This window comes from Adiantum capillus-veneris, chromosome 1, assembly GCF_014529385.1.
Source record: "Adiantum capillus-veneris isolate H3 chromosome 1, ASM1452938v2, whole genome shotgun sequence".
NCBI classification, from domain to species: domain Eukaryota; kingdom Viridiplantae; phylum Streptophyta; class Polypodiopsida; order Polypodiales; family Pteridaceae; genus Adiantum; species Adiantum capillus-veneris.
Genome location: NC_140931.1, coordinates 145,273,073 through 145,295,304, shown reverse-complemented (window position 1 = coordinate 145,295,304; position 22,232 = coordinate 145,273,073). Strand labels below are relative to the sequence as shown.

The following is a 22,232-nucleotide window of genomic DNA, read 5'->3' as shown; positions in this document are numbered from 1 at the left end:
CTCCTTTGCACACGTTGGGGTGGGGTATAAGTAGGTTGTAACCCAAAGACCTCAAGGTAAAGCTGCAATACATTTGGTGACTGTGACAGTTCATGCTCTTCCATCCACTTTCCATCCCTAGGTGGATAGTTCTTGAACTTCACAACATAGCATCTTGCAACCTGTCCCTTAACTTTTTACCTGTACAAGAGGCTCTTGTCTCTGCAAACGAGCATAATTCCAGAATATTGACGTACTACCCACGACCAAGCAAGCTCAAATTTCAAGATGATTTACCAATGCGTCATAGAATCCAAGCAATCGCCTCAGAGAATTGGCAACCAGCGTGTCATCTGGCAGACCCACATCACTCCCATAGGAGATCTAGTGGCCTATCTACCACTGTGAGACCTCTCCCTATCTCATCTTGGTTCATACTTGCAAACCCTTAAAATGCAGTAGAAAATCAGTCCTAATTCGACCACTTTTTGGCAAGGCGAACATGCGGAATTTCCTGTTTGTCCTGTGAAGAGGAACCCTCTTCCATAATGCCCTTCCCTTTGTCGGCCATAGTGTAATCCCGCGTTCCTGTACTCTGTCTTACCCAAAACAACCGAGGCTCCCTCTTTGAGGAAAAAGTGATTGATGTCCCGGCAATGGAACCATGAAATTGGCCCGTGGGGCGGTAGGCGTTGGCTTTCACGTGAAATTCTTTACTTTAGACACACACACAAAGCACTTTGCAAAGGAAACCTGCGACGAGAATTAACACTTAATCAAACACACGGCTCGGAAGATAGAATGCTCCGAGCAGACGCCGACAACGTGTAGGCCCCAAAATTGGCGCCCCTTTCGGTATTTCTTTATTCTTTGAGAGGGTAAATTACAAAGTAGAGTCCTGGGAATCCTTTACCTGTATCCCACTAGATACTACCTGATTTGGCCAAGTTTCGGTAGCATAACAGCTCCAAAACTTGCACAAAACCAATTCCCCTGCTAGAACTCACTTCTACTAGCGTATACCCTCTGATTCTTGCCCAAAAACAGTAAATTCAGCACACTGTATTTACTGATTTTTGCCCTGTTTTCAGCCCTAAGCAGTCCCCTAACCGTCCTCTGTCAGTGGGGCACTATTCCCAATGGTTCTGGCGTTCGTATGGCTGAAAAACAGTCAATTTACAGCGCATACACAGCGCTGAAAACGCACCTGTACGGCGAGGTTATGACCCTCACCGGTGCCTGCTTTGGAGTAGCAATTAGCTACCCCTGTTCTTGCTCAAGGAGGCTCTTGCCTCAGAACAAAAGCATGAAACCACACAGCTGTACATCAGTCAAATGGAGAGCCCTCTTGTGGGGCATCACATAACTGCACATAGGGGAGAGAGAGAGAGCAGTGTGTAGTGTGAAGGGCATCACTCCTAGGACCACATTGTACATTGAGTGGAAAGAAAGCACTCCATAGCTCTTAACCTGTGACAGGTTCTCAATGAAGCATCCCCCAAGCATAAATCGAGCGTCCCCTCTTCTGTCCTTGACCTGTAATGCATCTGTGAACAAATAGATGCAAAAGGGGAAGATTACCATGGCTGCCAAAACCTGCGTATCGCTGAAAACACAGCAAAACAGCCCTGTAAACACGCATCTGATGCCTTCTAATGTTGAAAATGAGCTCCTTGGACCTAGGTGAAGTCATGGGAAGCTCAAAAATGGAGAGAAATGGCTGAAAATCACAGTTATCAGTCTCCAAAACTGGTCCAAAGAGTCAGTTACGAGTTTCGTTCTCCCAAACTTGGTAAATTGGCCAAAAAGTGCCACTTGGCACTCATACATGCAATTTTCCCGCATTGGGCTTCCTACTTAAAAAATCTCTCAACTGATGCATCAGTTGACTTTGCAGCAGAGTAATAAAATGTTCCTCTGGTCATATCGAAGGTAATGATGCGAACACATTTCACGGCCCAAAATAGCAGTTCCCTAATTTTTAGGAGATGCTTCCGTGGGGCTCCCACTGGTCATCTGACCATCTATCCTCATTGGGACTGCATCCAAAAGTGCAATGTGGCCCAACTGTCGGATACTTTCTGTTGGTGATCCCACCTTGACTTTATGCCTTTATTGAGTTCACTTCCTAGTATCCACCAACTTGCTAAGTGCGATGGGGGAACCTACATGATCTTGAACCGAGTCTAGACATCCTTTTACTTTATGAGTTCCAGAGCCGACCAACATCCTGTCTGCTGGTGAAACTACCGTTCACATTGGCCATACAATGTCCGACCATTTGCAACTTCAAAAAGAGGCTCTCAAAAATTAAACAAAAATCATTGGAAAGAAACCAACAACTAAGGTTAGCAGTTGCCACGTCCTCGTGACAGTGGGTTTGGGGGGTGGTGTTGTGGTTTTCTGCCACTGCTCGTGCACTTCCTGAAAAGAAGTCTCGCTCATATATTTTGCCAATTTTGGGTCCTTCGCAAAACTGAGCATCATCTTTGTTGCATCGCCGATCAATTGACGACGGTTCATCTCTCTTTGCTCCGCCTGAGTAAGCCGAGGTGGGCTATACTTTCTGCCGGAGTCTTCGTTGTGATCCCTGCCCGCATCTCCGGATGTAGAGGGAGTCGACTGATCCTTGCCTGAAGCCATAGGTGCCGCGGAAAAAAAATTGGGATCGGATTTCCCATAGAAGAGAAATCAGCCGTGCTCTGATACCACTGTAACAGACTTGGACACTCCAAGTCAAGAATCAATCACGACCGCACCATAACCACTTCAAAACAGTTCACAGTTCACAATAGATTTGCACTGGCCCGGCGGAGTTCTGTGCCTAGAGATATTGGCCCCAAAGACTGGCGCCCCTTTCGGTATTTCTTTTTGTATTTATCAGTGTTCAAAGTACAAGAGTGGTTCGGGTCTCACTCAGAGTCTGCGTCGAGATGCTCTGCAGAGTGGGGGCCCAAATCACTTGATTATTTTAGAAGGGATGCCAAAAGCAGTGCCCCGAAATGCTTCAAATCAAAAGCAAAAGGTCTTGTCTCTCACAAGCGTTCTCTTGAGCTTTTAGAAAAAATAAAGCAATGGAGTTCTCTCTCTTTCTCTCTCCTTGCAATTTGCGTAGAGAAAAAGCATCAACCAAAAATCTCCCTCAAACTGTGTCGCTAAAAGCATATTCTGCCCAGAAAATCATCTTCGCAAATTTTGGGATTTTGCCACATCAGCGTGCTTGCGCTTTTTCGGGATTCTGCGTTGCTGTCCTTGTAGGGTTAGGGTTTCTAATGTTTTAGGGTTTCTGGCAGATTTTAGGGTTTGCAAGTTTTAGGGTTAGGGTTTCCAGATTTAGGGTTTCCAGGTTTCCTCTCGGGCAGCCATGTCATCACTTTGTGACACTCATCTGGGTCCTCTGGGGAATGCTTTTTGCCTTGGTTGCCATGGTCATCATAGACCGCTCTTTGCCTTGCACGGTATGTGCTATGATCCCTCCGTCTGGGGGTACCAGTGGAATGTAAATCGTCGGCAATGATTGTCGACTCCATCATCCGCTGAAGGGTTGAAGACCTGCTTCAAACTTTCGCATCTTTTCCTCGTCGAAAATCTTCATAAAAGGCGTAATGTTTAGAAGAACCGACCAAAACTTATCAACATAAGCCGTGACTTTCTCTTGTTCCTTCTGGGCAAGCCAGTCCCATTCCTTCCGATTGTCCTTCTCGAAAGCAGGTGGAACATATTGTTCATAGATTTCAACTTTGAATTGAGCCCAGGTTCTGGCTTGAGTACCTTCTAGAATTTTGGCTAGCTACCAGTTGCTTGTAGTCTCCTTGAGATGCATCCCAACATGACGCACCTTGGATTTTTCAGTGAAGTTTTTGTTGGCAAAAGCAACCTCAAACTGCCTGATGAAAGACAGTGCCTTGGGTCCTGTGTAGTTATCAAACTTCACATCCTTGTCACCGGATTTGAAAATCCGCATCTTGCGGTGACGTTTGCGATTATCCCTCTTGAATTGGGTCTTCTCTTTAGTAGTATGTAAGGAAGTAGGAGTTTTCTTCTTGGGAGAAGATTTAGATAGTGTATGAGAAACATATGTAGTAGTATAGTCAGGAGAGTATGATGGAGAAGAGATAGAGACATCCTTGCTTTCGTTAAGCAGAGAAAGTTCTTTTTCCTGGCCCTCGCTCTTGGAAGGCCGCTTGTCCTGATCCGGAGATCTCTTGTGCGTTTCGGTACCTCTTTTCGCACCATTCACTTGCGGGTTACTTCCATTAACAGGATTTTCCTGATGCCCATCGGCATCCGTTCCTTGCGGCTTCTTGATTCCGTCCAAAGCCTTTGGACAGCCGGCAACAAAATGAGTTGTTGCAATTCCGCGAGTTGTGCTCGCACTTGCTGAAGTTTGTCTTCAGCGGGTCTTCCGTGGCTTGTCATGTTTCTTTCCGTTCCTTCCCGAGATCTTCCTTCTTTGCAGAGAAAGAGAGGAATCCGAGCTCTGATACCACTGTCACAGACGGGAGCGCACACGAATAATCAACAAGATGAAAATAAATAATCTTTCAACTAAACAGAGTTGAGGGAGAAGTTCGACACAGTATTTGGGAACAGAAGATGGGCTGGTCCCCTCCCCCCCCTTAAAGAAAATCCTTTATTAGGGAGAATCTTTTTACAAACACAAGAACCGGAGAAAACCCATGTCACGTGATGGGGTGACGGGAGCATCGGAAAGGGAATATCTCGTTGGTCTGGCAGGAAACCAAACTGGAAAGAGGAATACGCGTAAAGACGCAAGCACAAGAATAAAGATTGGTTCTGAGAAGCTTTTCTTAAAAAGCGGAATATTTTAACGAGATTCCGGCGAGCAGACGCTTTCCCGCGAGGAATCTATGTCTGCATTGCATTTGTGCATGTGGTTGCATCCAGGGACGCCTGGGAAGTGCTGTGAAAGGCATTGTTTTTAACTTATAAGGTTTTATTGAGTTTTTGGGTAGGTTCATACCAATTTTAAAATATGCGGGCCGCCTACTTAATAAGTGGGCAGCCACTTAGAAATAAAGCAGCAAAACCAGCAAGCGAATTTTCTCTCTCTATTTCGGGCAGAACAACCAAAAAAATAAAAAATAAAAAAATAAAAAAATAAAAAAAAATCCGCCGCGATCTCTACGCGGCCAGCCTCTGCTCAGCTATTCAAGCTGTAGCGAGGGAGCTATAAAAGCACGACAAGCCCTCACTCAGAGGAGGAGTTGCCAGCGCCAGCAAGAGAAGACTTTGCCGCCAGAAGACGCAAGAGATCGCGAAACTGCGAAGCACGGAAGTCGCTTTTCCCGCGCAAGAGCGACAGGTATCTATTGTGGATTCGCCATACGAATTGTTGTCCCGTGTTTGTGTGTGTTTGCAGGTACTTCATCACGAAGGAGAAGCGAGAAGGCTTCGGCCTACGCTTGGGAATTAGGGGAGACGAGCTCTCAATCCTGTTTCCGTTTGTACTCAGAATCGAGACTCTGCAAACAATTTCGGAATTCCGTCTCTTGGAATTCCCAAGCGTAGGTCGAAGCCTTCTCGCTTCTCCTTTGCGATGAAGTGCTTGCAAAAACACACAAACACGGGACAACAATTCGTATGGCGAATCCACAATACATACCTGCCGCTCTTGCGCGGGAAAAGCGACTTCCGTACTTCGCAGTCTCGCGATTCCTTGCGTCTTTTGGCGGCAGAGTCTTCTCTCTGGTGCTAGCAACTCCTCCTTTGAGTGAGGGCATGTGGCGCTTTTATAGCTTCCTGGCCACAGTAGAATAGCTGAGTAGAGGCTGGCCGCGTAGAGATCGGGGCGATTTTTTTTTTATAATAATAATATTTTTTTTCGGTTTTTGCTGTTTTACCCGAAATAGGGAGAGAGAATTCACTGGCTGGTTTTGTTGCTTTATTTTCTAAGTGGCTGCCCACTTATTAAGTGGGCGGCCGACATATTTTAAAATTGGTATGAACCTGTCCAAAAACTCAATAAAACCTTGTAAGTTAAAAACAATGCCTTTCACAGCACTTCCCAAGCGTCCCTGGATGCAATCACATGCACAAATCCAATGCACACATAGATTCCTCGCGGGAAAGCGTCTGCTCTTCCTTGAAAACTCGTTAAAATATTCCGCTTTTCAAGAAAATCTTCTCAAAACCCATTTTTATTCTTGTGCTTGTGTCTTTATGCATATTCCTCTTTCCAATTCAGGTTTCCTGCCAGACCAACGAGATATTCCCTTTCCGATGCTCCCGTCACCCCATCACGTGACGCATCAGAAATATTCGTTTCCCGGTCTCTCCTACCGAACTAACGGTAAAATCCCTTCGCGATGCTTAATGTCACCCATCATATGACGCATCAGAGTTTTCCGTTCTTGATGGCTTTTAATAATATTAATAGATCTACAGTTCCTAACCTTACGGTTCAAGTGCACATCTGTAAATATCCTAATTTCAATAAAAAGAAATTACTCGAGAAAATAAGAAAATAGTCCATTTAGCAACAAGTTACCTAGTGAAGGTGGCAATTCTTTACATTCATTGACTTTTTTCTTTGACCTGTGGAGTACATATATAAACTTAATGCTGAATAAACACCTTTTCATCCCTACTTTGGTTGGGGCTGTCCATCCCAACATATTTTGGGCAGCCACATAGAGCAATCAGGTAACAATTCTAAGACTTTTCGATGGTTAAAAAGGCAAGAAACTAAGTGTTTTTGTTTGGTTTGCAGATAATTGATAGCGTGTAAACTCTTTTTACCTTAGTTTATGCCCTCGCAACACTTCTTTTTTTTCTATTAATGTTTCAGTTTCATGTCTTAGTTATTGGAGACTTAATCAGTGTTGAGTTAGTCCTGCACTTGAGTATATGTCAAAACTTGATTTATTGGAATGCATGGTTACTACTTATGTGCGTGGATGTATGGGAGATTCTATCGATACCTTATCCCTTTCGCTGCATATCACCATGTATCACATGTTTTTGATGTAATAATACCTAGCTCTGTTTTTAAGATCGGGTCACCATTAGCAGGAATGTCATGTGTAGTCATTACTATGTATGATGGAGCTTGTGGTTATATTTTTTTGTGGATGACAACCATGTTCTTACCACTTGTAATTCTGTTATAGTGTGAATTCATCTAGTATGTGAAGAATGGGCAAACAAGTAGTCTAACCCACTTATTGTTATTGACAATGTCTCTCGTTCATTAATGGGCACCTCAATTCCATATAAGTACGCACCAAATTCCAACAGAATGCCAGCTCTTCATGACAGGTGTCTTTTTAATTCTATAGACCTTCATTTGTAGGTTTTGAATTGAAGCTTTGGCTCTGCAATCTTCTTTTAACAAGGGTTGAGAGTCCTTCTAGCAATTACAATTTATGCTGCAGAGAGAAAGTAGGAGTGTTTCTCTATTGCACTCCTGCAGGCTTGTTTTGCATGCCTCAGCTGTGCTTGTAGTTGTGTTGCAATTTCAAGTTCAGCTAGTTACAAATCTTGCTCATGGGCTGAAGTTTTTTCAAGTTGGTTAATATTATAACTTACTTTTTGCTCTTTGAGCTGATTTGTAATGTACACGAAGACCTTTCTAAGACACTTACTACATTTTTGGTTTTTCAAGTTGAAGCCCGTACACAGACGTCAGATCAATCACTCGAGTTTGTTGAGCGCAGCCATGAATTTCCTGGAATGGTATGTCCTATCCTTAACTGATCAGAAAGTGATAGCCTTTACAACAAAAGTGACATGCAAGGAGCACTCAATTAAATGCTCTGGATTCTCTATCAACTAAATGTGATGATATATGTATATATAGAAATTTTGTGCATGCAGTACATTAAACATACTTGAAGTCAATGAATATAGTATCTGATATATCTCTTGCTGTTTCACAAGGCATACTCGTTCAGATTCTGGGAATCATGCTCACTGTATAGAGGCGTTTGAAATTTCAAACATGGTGATTTGTAAATATTTGAAAGGGTGCATATATGTGCATTGCCTTCTACATGTGAACACTGGCAGTATGATTTGCCGGTATAGTATTTTACTGGCTTGCATTTCAGTCTACTTGTGACAATTGCTGCTGTGCTTGCAGGTGTTGTCAATCAGAGAGTTTGCATTCCATGTGCTTAATGCGAATCTGCTTTGGCCAGGCACTCTTTCGTTTGCTGAATGGCTAGTAGTTCATCAGCATATGCTCGGGGGGCAAAAGGTCCTTGAACTAGGAAGGTATGGTCTTCATTTCAAGCCATTCAAGCAAGTTTTTGGTGGTCTTCTTTTTGCTAGTAAAAGCTTTGAAGTAAGGCTTGAGAATAGAGTGACCCGTGTTACTCTCGTGAAGGTTTTTGGTTGTGTGTGTGTTTTTTTTTTCTTTATAAAGAATTTTCCCTCTTTGATAAAGTCATTTAGTGCTCGTCCGTTTTAGCTTATCTGTAATGTGTCAAGTCAGAAAACCGATTTCACTTAATCAGCACATTGTTAAACATAGAACCACATTTAGTGCAGAGGCCATGGCTGAGCTTTTTTATGTTGTGAACTAGTTCAAATAAGCAGACGCCTGATACCATCTCTGCCTATATCAGTCTCTTTAAAAAAGCTTGAAGCTGAAAGATAGCACTGACATGAGTAAGGGCTCTAAAAACATTGGGTCTCCCTGTTTTGAGCTAAATGCAAAATTTTTAATTTGGTAGGATAGGACATGGGCATTTAGTGCTTAATGCAATAATCACCCATTGTGACATGATGCATGCATGCCCTTGCTGGGTTGTAGGACTTTGCCAGTTGTGTCAGTACACACATTATTCTGTAGTGCAGCATGCTCAATTCTCTTGCCCTGTGAGATACACCATCACATGTAGCACTTTAAAGTTTTTAGATGCTTTATATCTGTTTGGACCATTCAGCTCTTGGCAAGGTTTCAAGCTGTATATTGTCAATGCATTGTTCAAGTAAATTTTAGTTTGTAATGTGTGTTCGATAAATTTTTAGATATCAATATTAAGTCTACAAAACTATGCATTTCATGGTTTGAGAACCTTTCTAATGGTCGGAGGACCGGTCTGCATTTATGTGCTTGATGCTAGCGCACAATCTCTACTGAGTATGGTTTTTGGTACCATCCATGAGGTTTTCCCTTTTTGATGCTCTGATCACCCACCCTGTGAATCCTCGTCCTGCATAATCTATCTGCCCGGACTCTCAAGGCAATTTTTTTGCAGTGCTCTAGTCTACACGCATTGTGACTGAAACCGGCCAGTACACAGTAGAGGGCGGTACTAATTCAATTATCTGTTAATTTCACACAGAGGATTGAGAATCGTAGATGCGTCCAACAACTAGATTGTCACTGCGCACACGAAGACCGACACCCTATCAGCCCCAAAGACTGGTGCCCCTTTTGGTATTTCTTTATTCAATTGAAAATGAAAATAAACGATCCGAACACTTACACCAAACCCCCACCAGCCTGTCCAAACCTGCCAAGGGCTGAAATTGCAGGTTTTCGACCCAATTTTGGCAGCATAACAACGCCAAAATCTCTATAGGTCAAAAGTACAAGTCTAAGACGGATTCCCATACATTTTAGAAGCTTTTAGGTGAGCTGTAAGTAAATTTCAGCGTGCTGTAATTCCCTGTTTCAGTCACTGACAGGTGTTCAAATTCCTGTATAAGCACCTCAAGGCTTCCCTGAAGCTTCCTAGGTGTTATTTTGCACTTTAGGTGTGAAACCCTAAACCTGCAAGTAAACGCAGCAAGCTGAAATTCTCTTTTTTGGATCGTTTTGAGGGAGCAAACACGTCTATGAGTGTCTGAGGAGCTCCCGCATGCAATGGGACACTTACCCTTTGATTTGGACGAGTTTTCATGTGAGAAAACTCTCGTCTTTCGCAATTTGTTGCGATGGAACTGTGCGTACTTATGGGGGATTGGCAATTAGCTAATCCGGTTCCTATTCAAAAGGCTCTTGCCCTGGCAAATGCGCATAAGACCCACAAGACTATACGTAGTCATCTGAGGAGCCCAACTAGTGGGGCATTACCATATGTGTAAGGGGGAGAGAGCTGCACGAGAGTAGAATCATCTCACTACTTGAGACAAGGGAGAAGGCAAGATTTCCATTAAGCTGTGAACCTGACACAAAAAGTCCAAATCAGCCCCCTCTCGCAATTTGATCCCAAGTTGGGCTTGTGCTTCTTGGGGTGTGAAAATCTTTGAGACAAACAGTTTCGCCAAATGATCGGGCTTAACTGTCTTCTTTAGCGGAATGAACTAGGCTTGTTTTCTGAATCTGTCGATAACTGTCCAAATGCCATCATGCCCACGTTGAGTCTTGGGAAGAATAAACTCCATGGCAATGCTTTCCCAGGGAGGGGAGGGTATGGGTAAAGGTTGTAGAAGTCTTGGTGCCTTATGCCTGTCAAATTTGACCTTTTGGCATACTAAACAACTGCGAACAAACTCGTCCACATCTTTTTTGAGACTTGGCCAATAAAAGTAACTCTCAACACCCTTCAAGGTGGTATCTATGCCGCGGTGGCCTGAAAAAGGTGGACAATGGCGCTGTGTCAACCTTTTCCCTCAAAGGCTGTGTAACACACATTATTTTCCGCATCAAATAGCCGTCCCATATGGAATAGCCTGCAATTGTCTCTCCACTCTGTATCTTGTGAAAGATATGTGCAAAATCAAGATTTGTGGCGTACTGATCTACCATATCCTCGAAGCTTCCATGATGTATCGTGGAAATAGCCAGAACCAAGGGCTTTCTAGAAACGCATTTGCCACTAAATTCTTTTGTCCTTGAACATGGACTATGTGGAAATCAAACTGTGAAAGGATGTTAGCCCACCTCATCTGCTTTTTCGAAAGCGCCTTCTGCGACACAATAAGTAGCGTTAACTCTGATGATCTGTGAAGACGGTAAAGTGGGCTCCGAGTAAGAAATGTTTCCGCTAGGTAAGAGCATGGATAACTGCCAAAAGCTCTTTCTCATAAATCTGTGCAACCCGTTCAAGACGTGAAAACATCCTGTTCTCGTAAGCTATGACATGGCCTTCTTGTATGAAGATTGCTCCCAAACTGCGACCACATGCATCACCGTAAATGTCAAAGGGCTTTACTAGATTGGTCCAATTGTCAACTTTTCCTTGAGAGTCTAAAAGGTTGCAATCTCTGACGGTCCCCAAGTAAACAAACTTGGAGACCCCAAGTCAAGATTCTACTGCGAGAAAACAGAGATTCACTTCAAAACAGTTCACAAAAGACGACACGGCTCGGTGTAGTTCTGTGCCAAGAGGTATTGGCCCCAAAAACTGGTGTCCCTTTCAGTATTTGTTTTTATATTAATCTGTATGCAAAGTACAAGAGCCCGCGGGTGCTCACTCTCTGTCTTTGCGTCGAGATGCCCAGAGAAGTGAGGCCCTTGGGCGTATTTATTCTTACAAGGGATGCCCAAAAGCAGAGCCCCAAAAACTTTCAAACTCAAAAAAAATTGATCTCCAAAAGCTTCAACGCAAAAGCCTGCCCAAAAAGCTATCAGGGTAATTTGCAAAAAATCCGTACGGCCTGTCAGCGCAAAAAGCAGAGCGTCCGTACGGCCTGCCACGTCAGCATGTTAGTGCGTTCTATGGGATTCAATACGTTGGTTCCACGTCAGCCTGTCGGTGCATTTCCCGGAATTCCGTACAGTCAGCCTGTGTGTGTGTGTGTGGGGGCGTGCCACGTCACCAGTTTGTGACATACCCCCCTCTTGAAGGAATTGTAATCGCCCTCGATTACGTGTGCAAAACAGACAGAGGTCATAAACGGTCTTAGTAGACACTGACTATTAGTACCGACGCACTAGACACAACACATCTAGCACTTGTACAAAACGACAGTCACATCACTGGACATCACAGGACATCACTTGACATCATAGGACATCACATGACAAATCACATACAAATTCATTCCAAATCTCAAACCATGACCAATCGGCAACATATTTAGTAATCACATCTAGATCCATTCGGGACCTCACGGATGCCCCGATTGAGGAATCCTTATTGCAATCATGTCTATAGAGATTTATGAGACCGAAATGCTGCAGTCGTTTCATCTTCCAGTTCCTGCACTGAAATAAGTCAAGTACAAATCAATCATTTTCATTTACAGGAATTCTAGTTATAAAGTCATACAGAAGAATACTACTCAGCCCTTTAGTATCCGTGAAACCCAAAGGGGACATCAATGACTCTATTCAAAATTGGGGTGATCCATTGACAAAGGAGCAGGGTGACTCCCCTCTTGTGCAAACCTGCTGCACTAGATTCACCCTCGTTGAAGTCGGGGTTCTATCGGAGTAGACTATGTTAAACCGAATGCTTCAAGGTAAAGTTCCAAAATTTGAGGAGTATCTGCTAGGTCCTCCTCCTCCATCCACTTCGCATCCAATGCAGGATAGTTCTTGAATTAACCAAGAACCGCCTAATCACTTTACCTTTTATCTTTCTGTCCTTGTGTGCCAATATCTGTTTTGGAACGAGTATCTCCTCGCTTTCCTCCACCTCAGGTTGCTCATCTAGCTCCCCATCATCGGGTACATCACCTTTAAAAGGCTTCAATAGACTCACATGAAATGCATTGTGAATCTTCCAAGTATCGGGCAGCTTCAGTCTAAAGGAGACATCATTTATCTTTTCTTTTATCTGGAAAGGGCCATAATACCTCATGCTAAGCTTTGGAAAAAGCTGCTCCTTTCCCTTTTTCTTTGTTAGGTGTGCCTTCTCAAAACGTATGTAAGGTGCAACGGATGTGAATGTTAAACTTTGCTCAAGATGAGTGCTCCGAACTGTGCTCAAGGTTCCTTTTACTTACGAAAGGGAGAGCCTTCCGTTCCTTTAGTGAGAGAGTGCAAATGATCACAAACAAAGTGGTGAACACTGTGAATGAAGGTGCTGAGACTGAGAGATAGAGAGAGAAGAATACGACATCAGAATGTTGTCAAACCCTCCTCCGAAGGCCCCACTCTCTATGGCGAGAGCGGTCTTCTATTGATTGCACAAATCTCTACAATGCTTTGGACTTGCCGACGATGTCGACGATGATGAGGACGATGACAAGACGGGCTGAAATTTGAAAACGCTAATGGCTGAAATCTGCAAATATTTATCTGTTGAATTCTGACTCTATGTCGGTGACGACGGCGATGACGAGCGCGCTGAAAACGCAGATGCTGAAATCTGCATTTTCCTGGCTGAATCTGCAAACTTTCGGTGGATCTGACCGTGCGGCGAGGATCTGCTGCGGGAAGGTGAGATCTACGAGGTTTGGGATTTCTACTTAGGTGTCTTGATGCTGAAAACTGAAAACGTTGGTCTAATTGATGATTTTGTTGCGGTAGATTTGCAAAATGTCGAGGCTGATTTGCAAATAAAAAACAATAGGGCTGAAAACTGTCCAGATGCAAAAATGCGAGGTGTCTTGCTATGGTCTGCTAACGCCAGGTAGATCTGCAAGTTGCAAAACGTTGGCTGATCTGCAACTGTTGAAAAACGCTGGCTGATCTTTGATCTGTGGCTGAAAACGCAAGGTTGACTGCCCCGGGGAGGGGGGGGTGGTCTTGCTGAGAAGGTGCTTGCTAAACACTTGGTTCCTGTTGCCTCTTCTGCCAGAAAGTGCTAGCGCTAGGGTTTCTTATATACATGCTTGTCAAAATTGCCCTATCCAGTTTCCCAACAAAAGTCACTTTAAAAATAATAAGTGAACAATGGCTAAACTAGGGAAAATAGGTTTTTTGCACTGTAAAATGCTGGTAATGCTGATGATCATGCTGTGTGCAACCAGAGGATACGCATCTACTCTAAGTGTCTGGACATGCACTGTCTGCGCACAGACTCACAAAGGTGCCAAAACACTCTCTAGGCTAGACTAACTGAACTGGACTAAATCCTTGTCATGAAGTAGCTTGTCCACGTACACATAGGGTTAGATGTGCACGTGACAACGTAAGAGCATCCATTCGTCTTTCTTTAATTTCAAATCGCGACGATGTCGATCTGCTGCCTTCTTGTGTCATTCTTGAAATTTTGCTAAAGCCTCCCGGACCTTGGCAAATGCAGCATCCAAGTCCCTCGTGTACTGATCGGCTTCAAAAAATTTATCTTTCGTGCTAAGGAAGGGTGGAACCTTCGGAGCACCTTCAATGATTTCAAATGGCGCCTTCCCCGTCGAAGAGTGGATCGTGTGTAGGCAAATTCCACCTGCAAATTTTTTTCCCATTGAGTCTTCTGATCAGAAATGTAAGACTTCAATAAATCCAGTACGATTGAATTTGCAATCTCAGATTGCCCATCTGTCTGCGGGTAGAAAGATGACGAGAACTGCTACCGTGTGCCAATATTCTCCCAAATAGTCCTCCAAAACAAACTCATGAATCGGGGATCTCTGTCAAAGACTATTGTCTTAGGCATGCCATGAAGTCTGAAAATCTGTGCAATGAACAGTCTCGCTAAATGATCCGGCTTGACTGTTTTCTTCACTAGAATGAAGTGAGCTTGCTTGCTGAATTTGTCGATAACAGTCCAAATGCCATTATGCCCACTCTGTTTCTTCGGGATATCAAAAATGAAATCCATTGCATACTTTCCCAGGGGCGGGTGGAAATGGGTAAAGGCTGTAACAATCCCTGTGCCTTATGCCTGTCAAACTTGACCTTCTGGCATACTATACAACTGCGTACAAAGTTGTCCACATCTTTCTTGAGTCTCGGCCAAAAGAAGTAACGCTCCACACCTTTCAAGGTGGTGTTGATGCTGCGGTGACCCGTAAAAGGTGGACAATGGCACTCAGTCAAAACCTTTTCCCTCAACGGCTGTGTGACGCACACCATCATTTACTTCATCAAGTAGCCATCCAGTATGAAACATCCCGCTACTACCGCCCCATTCTGTATTCGAGTAAATACCTCCGAAAATTCCGGATCTGTGGCGCACTGATCAACCATATCCTCGAAGCTTCTATAATGGATCGCGGAAATAGCCAAGACTAGCGGCTTTCGAGACAAAGCATCTGCCACCAAGTTTTTCTGTCCTTGTACATGGACAATCTGGAAGTGAAGCTGTGACAAGATGTTAACCATCACATCTGCTTTTCCAAAAGCTGCTTCTGTGACAAGAAGTAGCGTAAACTCTGATGATCAGTGAAGACTGTGAAGTCGGCTCCAAGTAGGTAAGGTCTCCATTGAGTAAGACTGCCAAAAGCTCTTCTTTATAAATCTGTGCTGTCAATTCTGGGCTTGAAAACAATCGGCTCTCATAGGCAATGACATGGCCTTCAAATGACTTTTGCAAATCCGGCAAAGTCAATATTGGTCCAGTAGTCAATTTCTCTTTCAGTGGATCTGAAAGGCAGTCACCTATGTGGGTCCCCATGAGAAAGGGACTACATTCTATGTCAGAATGTGCAAAGGGGAAGCTACCTCTGCAAACTTTCAAATGAACCGCAGGTAGTAAGAACACAAACCCAAGAAGCTTCTAACTTTATGAAAATTCTTCAAATTGGGCCAATCACGTATAGTCTCAATCTTGGCCGGGTCCATCTGTACTCCTGCTGATGAGACGATGTGTCCCAAAAAGTGTATCTCCGGCAAGAAAAATTCACTTATTTTGGCATTGATAACTAACTTGTGATCTCGCAATGCTTGAAAGACCTGTAGCAGATGGTGTCTATGTTTTGCTTCATCCTTGGAGAAGACTATAATGTCATCAAAGAAAGTACCGACAAATGATGTATACTCTGTGAAAATCCTATCCATCATTTGGTTGAAAGTCGTTGGAGCATTGGTAAGGTCAAACGGCACCACCAAAAATTCATACAAGCCAGAGCTCGTCCGTAAGGCTGAATTGTAGACATCTCCGGGCGCAATTTGGATTTGATGATATCCGCTTTTCAAATCAATCCTGCTGAAACAAGAGGACCCTTGAAGTCGGTCAAGGATATCATCGATTCTTGGAATCGAAAATCTGTTCTTGATGGTGATTTTATTGAGAGCTGTGTAATCAATGCACATTCTCCAAGATCCGTCTTTCTTTAATACCAATAGCATCGGAGAGCAGTAGGGTGAAGTACTCGATTGGATAAGACCCTTTTCCAAAATGTCTTTCACTTGGTTCATGATCTCTTCATTCTGGGCTTGGCTAACACGATAAGGTGGCCGTTTCGGTGGTGTGCTTTCAGGAATTAGATCAATGGTGTGATCCTCAGGACGAGATGGGGGCAACTCGCATGGCAGGCCCTCAGAGAAGCAGTCGGCATGAGTGTGGAGAAAATCTTGGCGTTCTCTATCAAGGTCAGACATGTTCGTTCTGCGTTCATCATTTAACTCTTTCAAGTAGATCGAGTAAACAAAGAGACTGGATTTCATTAATTTGGAAATGGCCGAAGCCGATACAATAGGGACGGACTCGCCCTTTAGTTTTACATAAAGTATAATTTTTTGGCCCTTCTCATTCGTCAAAGTTGCTTTCTTTGCCCGATAATCGACCAGGGCGTTGTTCTTATGGTACTAAGGGACTCCTAGGAGGACGTCACAACCTTCCAAGGGCATTATGTAAAAGTCCTCGTGCTCTAAATACCCTTGACAATGCAACCGAAGTTTGCCAATGAAAGGTGTAATGGCTATGGGTGCCGTTAAAACTGCCTCTGCTGGTGGTCCCATCCTGTTGGGTGTAATCTCGATCCATGCCGCCAATTCAGGTAAAATGAAGTTGGCCTTGGCTCCTCCATCGAAGAAAATCAGGGCTTCTTGATCTTTCACTTTGCCCCAAGCTCGGCAAAGTTATGTACTTTCACCAATCAGGCTTGGGTCACTACCCATGCAATCTGATACCAGTCCTGCTTTCATCTTGCCTTTTCTGCCACGTTCCTCTGCTGCTCTAGAACTCTCTGGCCTGTCTTCAGTTTGTTCTTGCTGTGCCTTTTTTGGGCACTTTGCGGAGATGTGCCCATGTTCCCCACAACCAAAACACTTCCCTTCTCTGATATAATTGGCCCTCTCTCAAAGAGTGAGCCAGGGTCGTGTATTCTTATCCTTCTTTTCATGGGAACTCTTTTTCTTTCTACTTCCATTGTTGGAGGTCTGTCGGGTTCTCTGAGTCAGAATCTCATCAGTGGGGTAAGTCAAATTTCCCGAATGTATCGAGAAACCCTGTTTCGCATGACTAATTAATTGTTGAATAGAATTTGACTTTTGTTCAAGGCAGTGTCTCGGATCTCTGTAGGGAGTCCGCAGCAAAACCGCTCAATCTGTTCCTTAAAAGAGACCTTCTTAAATGAAGAGGTTGGTAGAAAAGAGTCCCAAAATCTCTCGCAATAAGCGTCCAAAGAATCTCCCTTGGTCATCTGAAGATGGTTCCTAGCGGTTCGTATATCTCGTTCGTAACTTCTTATTCCCGAGTTAGCCAAGAAGATATAAAGAGCCTTTTGGATTTCAACCACTTGACTAGAGCTTCCTTCCTCAGAAGAAGAGTGGACCACCATGTTCGAGCATTTCCTTTGAAAAAAGATACAGCCCTCCTAATCTTGGAGTGCTCTGAGTAGTGCCCTCCAAAGAAGGCTATGTCAAACTGTTGGATGAAGGCCAAAGCCCTCAGAGCATCTCTGAACCCAAAAAGGGATTGAAATTTAATTGATTGTCCACCTTCTTTGAATTCTTTTGCTTTCTTGCTTTTGTCTTCGAGGAAGTCATATTGGTTGGCTCTGTAAAAATGCTTCTTCTTTGCATAAAACATATGGTCATCGGAGTTCAAAGTGTCAGAGGATGAATCCTCTGTAGAACTGTCAGAAACTGGGCGAAATCTAGGTTTCTTTGCTTTTTGCTTCGCTTTTTACCTTTTCTGTCCTCCTCGCTCGAGTAAGAAGAGCTAGAAGAACCGTCAGAAGAAGAACTGGTTTTCTGCCACTAAGTGTGCACTTCTGCGATGGATTGCTGAGACAAAAATTTTGCAAATTGAGAAACCTTCGCAAATTTAATCATCTACTTTGTGCACTCGTTAACCTGGTGTCGACGTTCCATCTCTTGAAGTTTGTACTGAGTAGGCCGAGGTGGCACGTACTCTTCCTCTATTAATTCAACTAAATTTCTTCGTGATCTCCTCCCGCATCAACAGATGCAGAAGAAGTCGACTGATTCTTCTTAAAATCCATAAGTGTCGCGTGAAAAGGATCGGATTTCCCGGTAGAAGAGAAATCGGCTGCGCTCTGATACCACTGTAACAAACTTGGACACCCCAAGTCAAGATTCTACTGCGACTCAACAGAGATTCACTTCAAAACAGTTTATAAAAGACGACACGGCCCGGTGTAGTATTGTGCCAAGAGGTATTGGCCCCAAAGACTGGCGCCCCTTTTGGTATTTGTTTTTATATTAATTTGTGTGCAAAGTACAAGAGCCCGCGGGTGCTCACTGTCTGTCTCTGTGTCCAGATGTTTAGAGAAGTGAGGCCCTTGGGCGTATTTATTCTTACAAGGGATGCCCAAAAGCAGAGCCCCAAAAACTTTCAAACTCAAAAGCAATTGATCTCCAAAAGCTTCAGTGCTAAAAACTGCCCAAAAAGCTGTCAGGGTAATTTGCGAAAAATCCGTACGGCCTGTTAGCGCAAAAAGCGGAGCATCCGTACTGTTGCTCGTACGGCCTGCCACATCAGCATGTTTTGCGGGATTCCATACGTTGCCGCCACGTCAGTTTGTCTGCGCATTTTCCTGGATTCCGTATAGTCAGCCGTGTGTGTATGTGTGTGTTCGGGGGCCTGCCACATTACCAGTTTGTGATAGAACCCCTTTCTGAATCAACACATGCAAAGGAGAAGCTATCTCTGCAAATTTTTGGATGAACCGCCGATAATAGGAGCAGACCAAAAAGCTTCGAACTTCATGAACATTCTTCAAATTGGGCCCATCACAAATGGTCTCAACTTTGGCCGGGTCCATCTTTACACCTTCCGCTGAGACGATGTGTCCCAGAAAGTGTATCTCTCACAAGAAAAACTCGCACTTTTTTGCATTTACAACCAGTTTATGTTGCCGCAGTGTCTGGAAAACTTGTAACAGATGGTGTCTGTGCTCTGTCTCACTCTTGAAGAAGTTGATGATGTGGTCAAAGAAAGTGCCCACAAATGATCGGTACTCTCTGAAAATCCTATCCATCATGCCGTGGATCCTTGATGAGAGTCTCCTCGAGTGAATCATCCAACCCCTCATGTGTTGATTTGTTGTTATTTGAATCTCTGTGGCCATTAGATTCCTCTTCCTGCAAAACTATAGGGTGGACATTCTCCCGTTCTTGATTGGATTCTATGTCAAAATCCATGGCATGTATTGCAAAAAGTCGGATCGGATCCTTTGTAGAAGAAGAATCCAGTGAAGCTCTGATAACATTGTAATTGGCTTGGCATTGACAAGGCGGTAATCTCACAGCAACACACGAACATAACTGAAAACTTTAACACTAGAACTTCGAAACTCACAGTAGTCGCGTCACAAAGTGGTGGGATTCCACTCTCAGATGCACTGGCCACAAAGTCCTGTGCCCCTTTCGGTACTTATTTTATATAGACAATCACATAGTGCAACTGCCAAAGGGTCCACTCTGCAATCTGCCACCAAGCTGATCTGTAGAAGTGGCCTCTAGGCTCACTTACAAAGGCCCTAGGTGAAATGTGGGGAAACGTTAGCATCTGGGGGGATATTTGAAAAAATACATTTCTTTAATTTAACTCCAGAAGTCAATTCTTGTTTGTATTGATGCGGCAAGGGTTTTGCACCTACAGTGTACACCCGTCTGCAGCAAGCACTTGAGGTATGCAATGGCAGGATTTGAGTCAGACTTTACGGTCTTCTTCATTGCAAAGCCTACTTCATGGCCATCACAATCATGCTCCAAACAGGCTCGAAGAAGGGGGGCAAAGGAAGCAGCAGGGCATATGCTGTCATCAAGGTAATATACATTGCGTTTAACCTCACCTATCTGAGTCTACCCACAACTAGTCATTGCACTTCCCATTTTAACGTCCAATCTGCAAATTACTGTTTCTTGCTTGGAAGCTTTTCGTGGAACAGAGGATTATGCATAAATGCCAAATCCCAGAAAAGCATAAGCGCTAGCAACTATGTTAAGGCTGTTGTAGTACAGTCGGTGGTTTTACTGCAGTAGTCACAGATTGAAGGATAGAAGGTATTGGTGCAAGCGTAGTGCGTTGGTGGCCAAGTGCGGCTGTGGGTGCTCCACAAAAGGGCTAGGGTAGAGCAGTCTTTCTGTGCACCAAGAAGGCCATAGCAGAAAACAGACGATAATGGCCACAAGGGAGAGTAGTGTTGCATACAAAGTGCAGCAAAGGTGGGCTAGGGAAAGAGCAAGCGGAGCCCACACAAGTATCAAAAGTGACAACGGTAGATGCACTTGGCTGACACAAAATTGGAAATAACAGGTACTCACACCTCCTCTGTAGATGCACAGCCAACCACAAGGCTGAGATAACAATCCCTATGCACAGGACAGCCCCTATGTAATGAGGCAGTCAGCCTCCAAAAGGGTAAACACCTCCTTTGGCCTCTCTCCACACCATATGGGAAGTTTCCATCATCATCAAAAAACATGTGAAACTGTGATGTACATGCCGCTTCAATGCAACACACATCATGAATGATGCATTCTAGACAGTATACAAAAACATATCTTACTGATTACGTGCTGTAAAAAGTGTGATGTAATGAAAATTTTACTTTCATTGACCTCCATCTTCTATGTGCTTATTTGATTGACACAGAATAGTTGCATTCTTATTTGATCAGTCATGCATACATGATGGTACTTGTGTGCGTTTGTTGCATGAGACCAGCCTCCTCCTCCCAAAAAGATTAATAGACTATTTTCTTATCTGAGGTTTATGAGGTGAAAAAAGGTGTGCAGCATTTTATCCTGTAAATTTTGTCTTTTTGTGACTGACTTTTTTTGTTAGTGCGTGTAATGGTGAAGCATCACCATAGTCATAGATAGTCAATCAAAACATCATGGTGATGTTTCTTTTAGTGAAGGATAAGTGGCGTGTATGCCTGCAATGTTATTTTGGAAGCCACTCATTATTGCAACTACTTGTTTTCCAGTGGTACTGGTGCTCTTGCAATCTTCTTGAAAAAAGCTTTTTCAACAAACATCACCACCTCAGATTACGACGATGAAGTTATTGAGGAGAATATTGCATTCAACTGTAGAGCAAATGGTTTGGCCAAACTGCCTCATATTAGGCGTAAGTTTACATATCAAACTAGGACTGTCTTTATGATTGTATTTAGCTTATGTTAGGAATTAAGAATTTGTTCCTTTAGAAGTTGTTGTGTGAAGTTTGATTTCTAGGATTAAGTTTTTAAGCTGACTTATCCTTTTTTGTTTAAAATTGAGTACTTGTTTTAAGTTTTAGCCAAGTAAGTTGGTCAACTTATTTTGCGCATGCCTTTTCTAAGAACATTTTTAAGTTAATAATGTTTTGTTTTATCTAGTTTTGTTTCGTAGTTAGTTTTTTTTTTCCTTCTTCTTCTTTTCTTGTATCCCTTGCTTTTATAGTTTTATGAGTGCTTTATTCCCTCTTCTTCTTCTTCTTTTCTTGTATCGCTTGCTTTTATAGTTTTATGAGTGCTTTATTCCCTCTTATAATTCGTGAGTTCAGACTATTCTGAACTTATGAAGGTATATATATCAAGCCATCTGGGTAGGCTTTTTAAAGGTCTTCTAAGAAATATTTGGTGCACGAGACTAATTTATAACGTGTGAATCATTTGTTGGAAATGCATAATATTTTTGTGTGTCTTTCTGTTTTAAGCACTGCATCTCGATGGCTTGCTAGAAGAGCTAACAGACAATCTGAGGGGTGCTACATAATTCGGCAATAGCATATGCTCTTCCATGCACTATTGCTACCACCAACTCTTGAAGAGTTGTCTCCCACAAAATAGTCGGTACAATGACGAGTGTCGAGAGACCTGTGCTAAGCTACAAGAAAAGTTAGTTTCTCTTGGAAAAAGACACCATTAACAAGGGAGATTGCTCTTCCTATAAGGTTACCTAGTCAAGCTTGAGGAGAGATCTATGAGCTAATTTTGGGTCAAAATAGAAAGATGGCTTGGAAAAGGTTCGAAGAGAGACAATCACCTACCCCAATCACATTACTAATACTTTGGCATGTGTGGGACATCTTTGTATGATGTACGAG

At 43.3% G+C, this 22,232-nt stretch overlaps 1 protein-coding gene across 4 annotated transcripts in view; it reads left to right on the top strand.

The window, feature by feature from the left end:
- Window positions 1-22,232, top strand: part of LOC147465742 (S-adenosyl-L-methionine-dependent methyltransferases superfamily protein) — a 135,478-nt gene that overhangs the window by 42,106 nt on the left and 71,140 nt on the right. For 2 of the 4 annotated variants that reach the window (XM_086512339.1, XM_086512323.1), the window contains exons 2-5: window positions 7,240-7,260; window positions 7,607-7,677; window positions 8,084-8,217; window positions 21,130-21,272. In XM_086512339.1, the coding sequence (XP_086368465.1) occupies window positions 7,240-7,260; window positions 7,607-7,677; window positions 8,084-8,217; window positions 21,130-21,272 (369 nt within the window). Of the gene's footprint in view, window positions 1-7,239; window positions 7,261-7,606; window positions 7,678-8,083; window positions 8,218-19,796; window positions 19,964-21,129; window positions 21,273-22,232 lie in introns of those variants that run through there. The other 2 variants (XM_086512347.1, XM_086512331.1) reach the window with 2 other exon arrangements.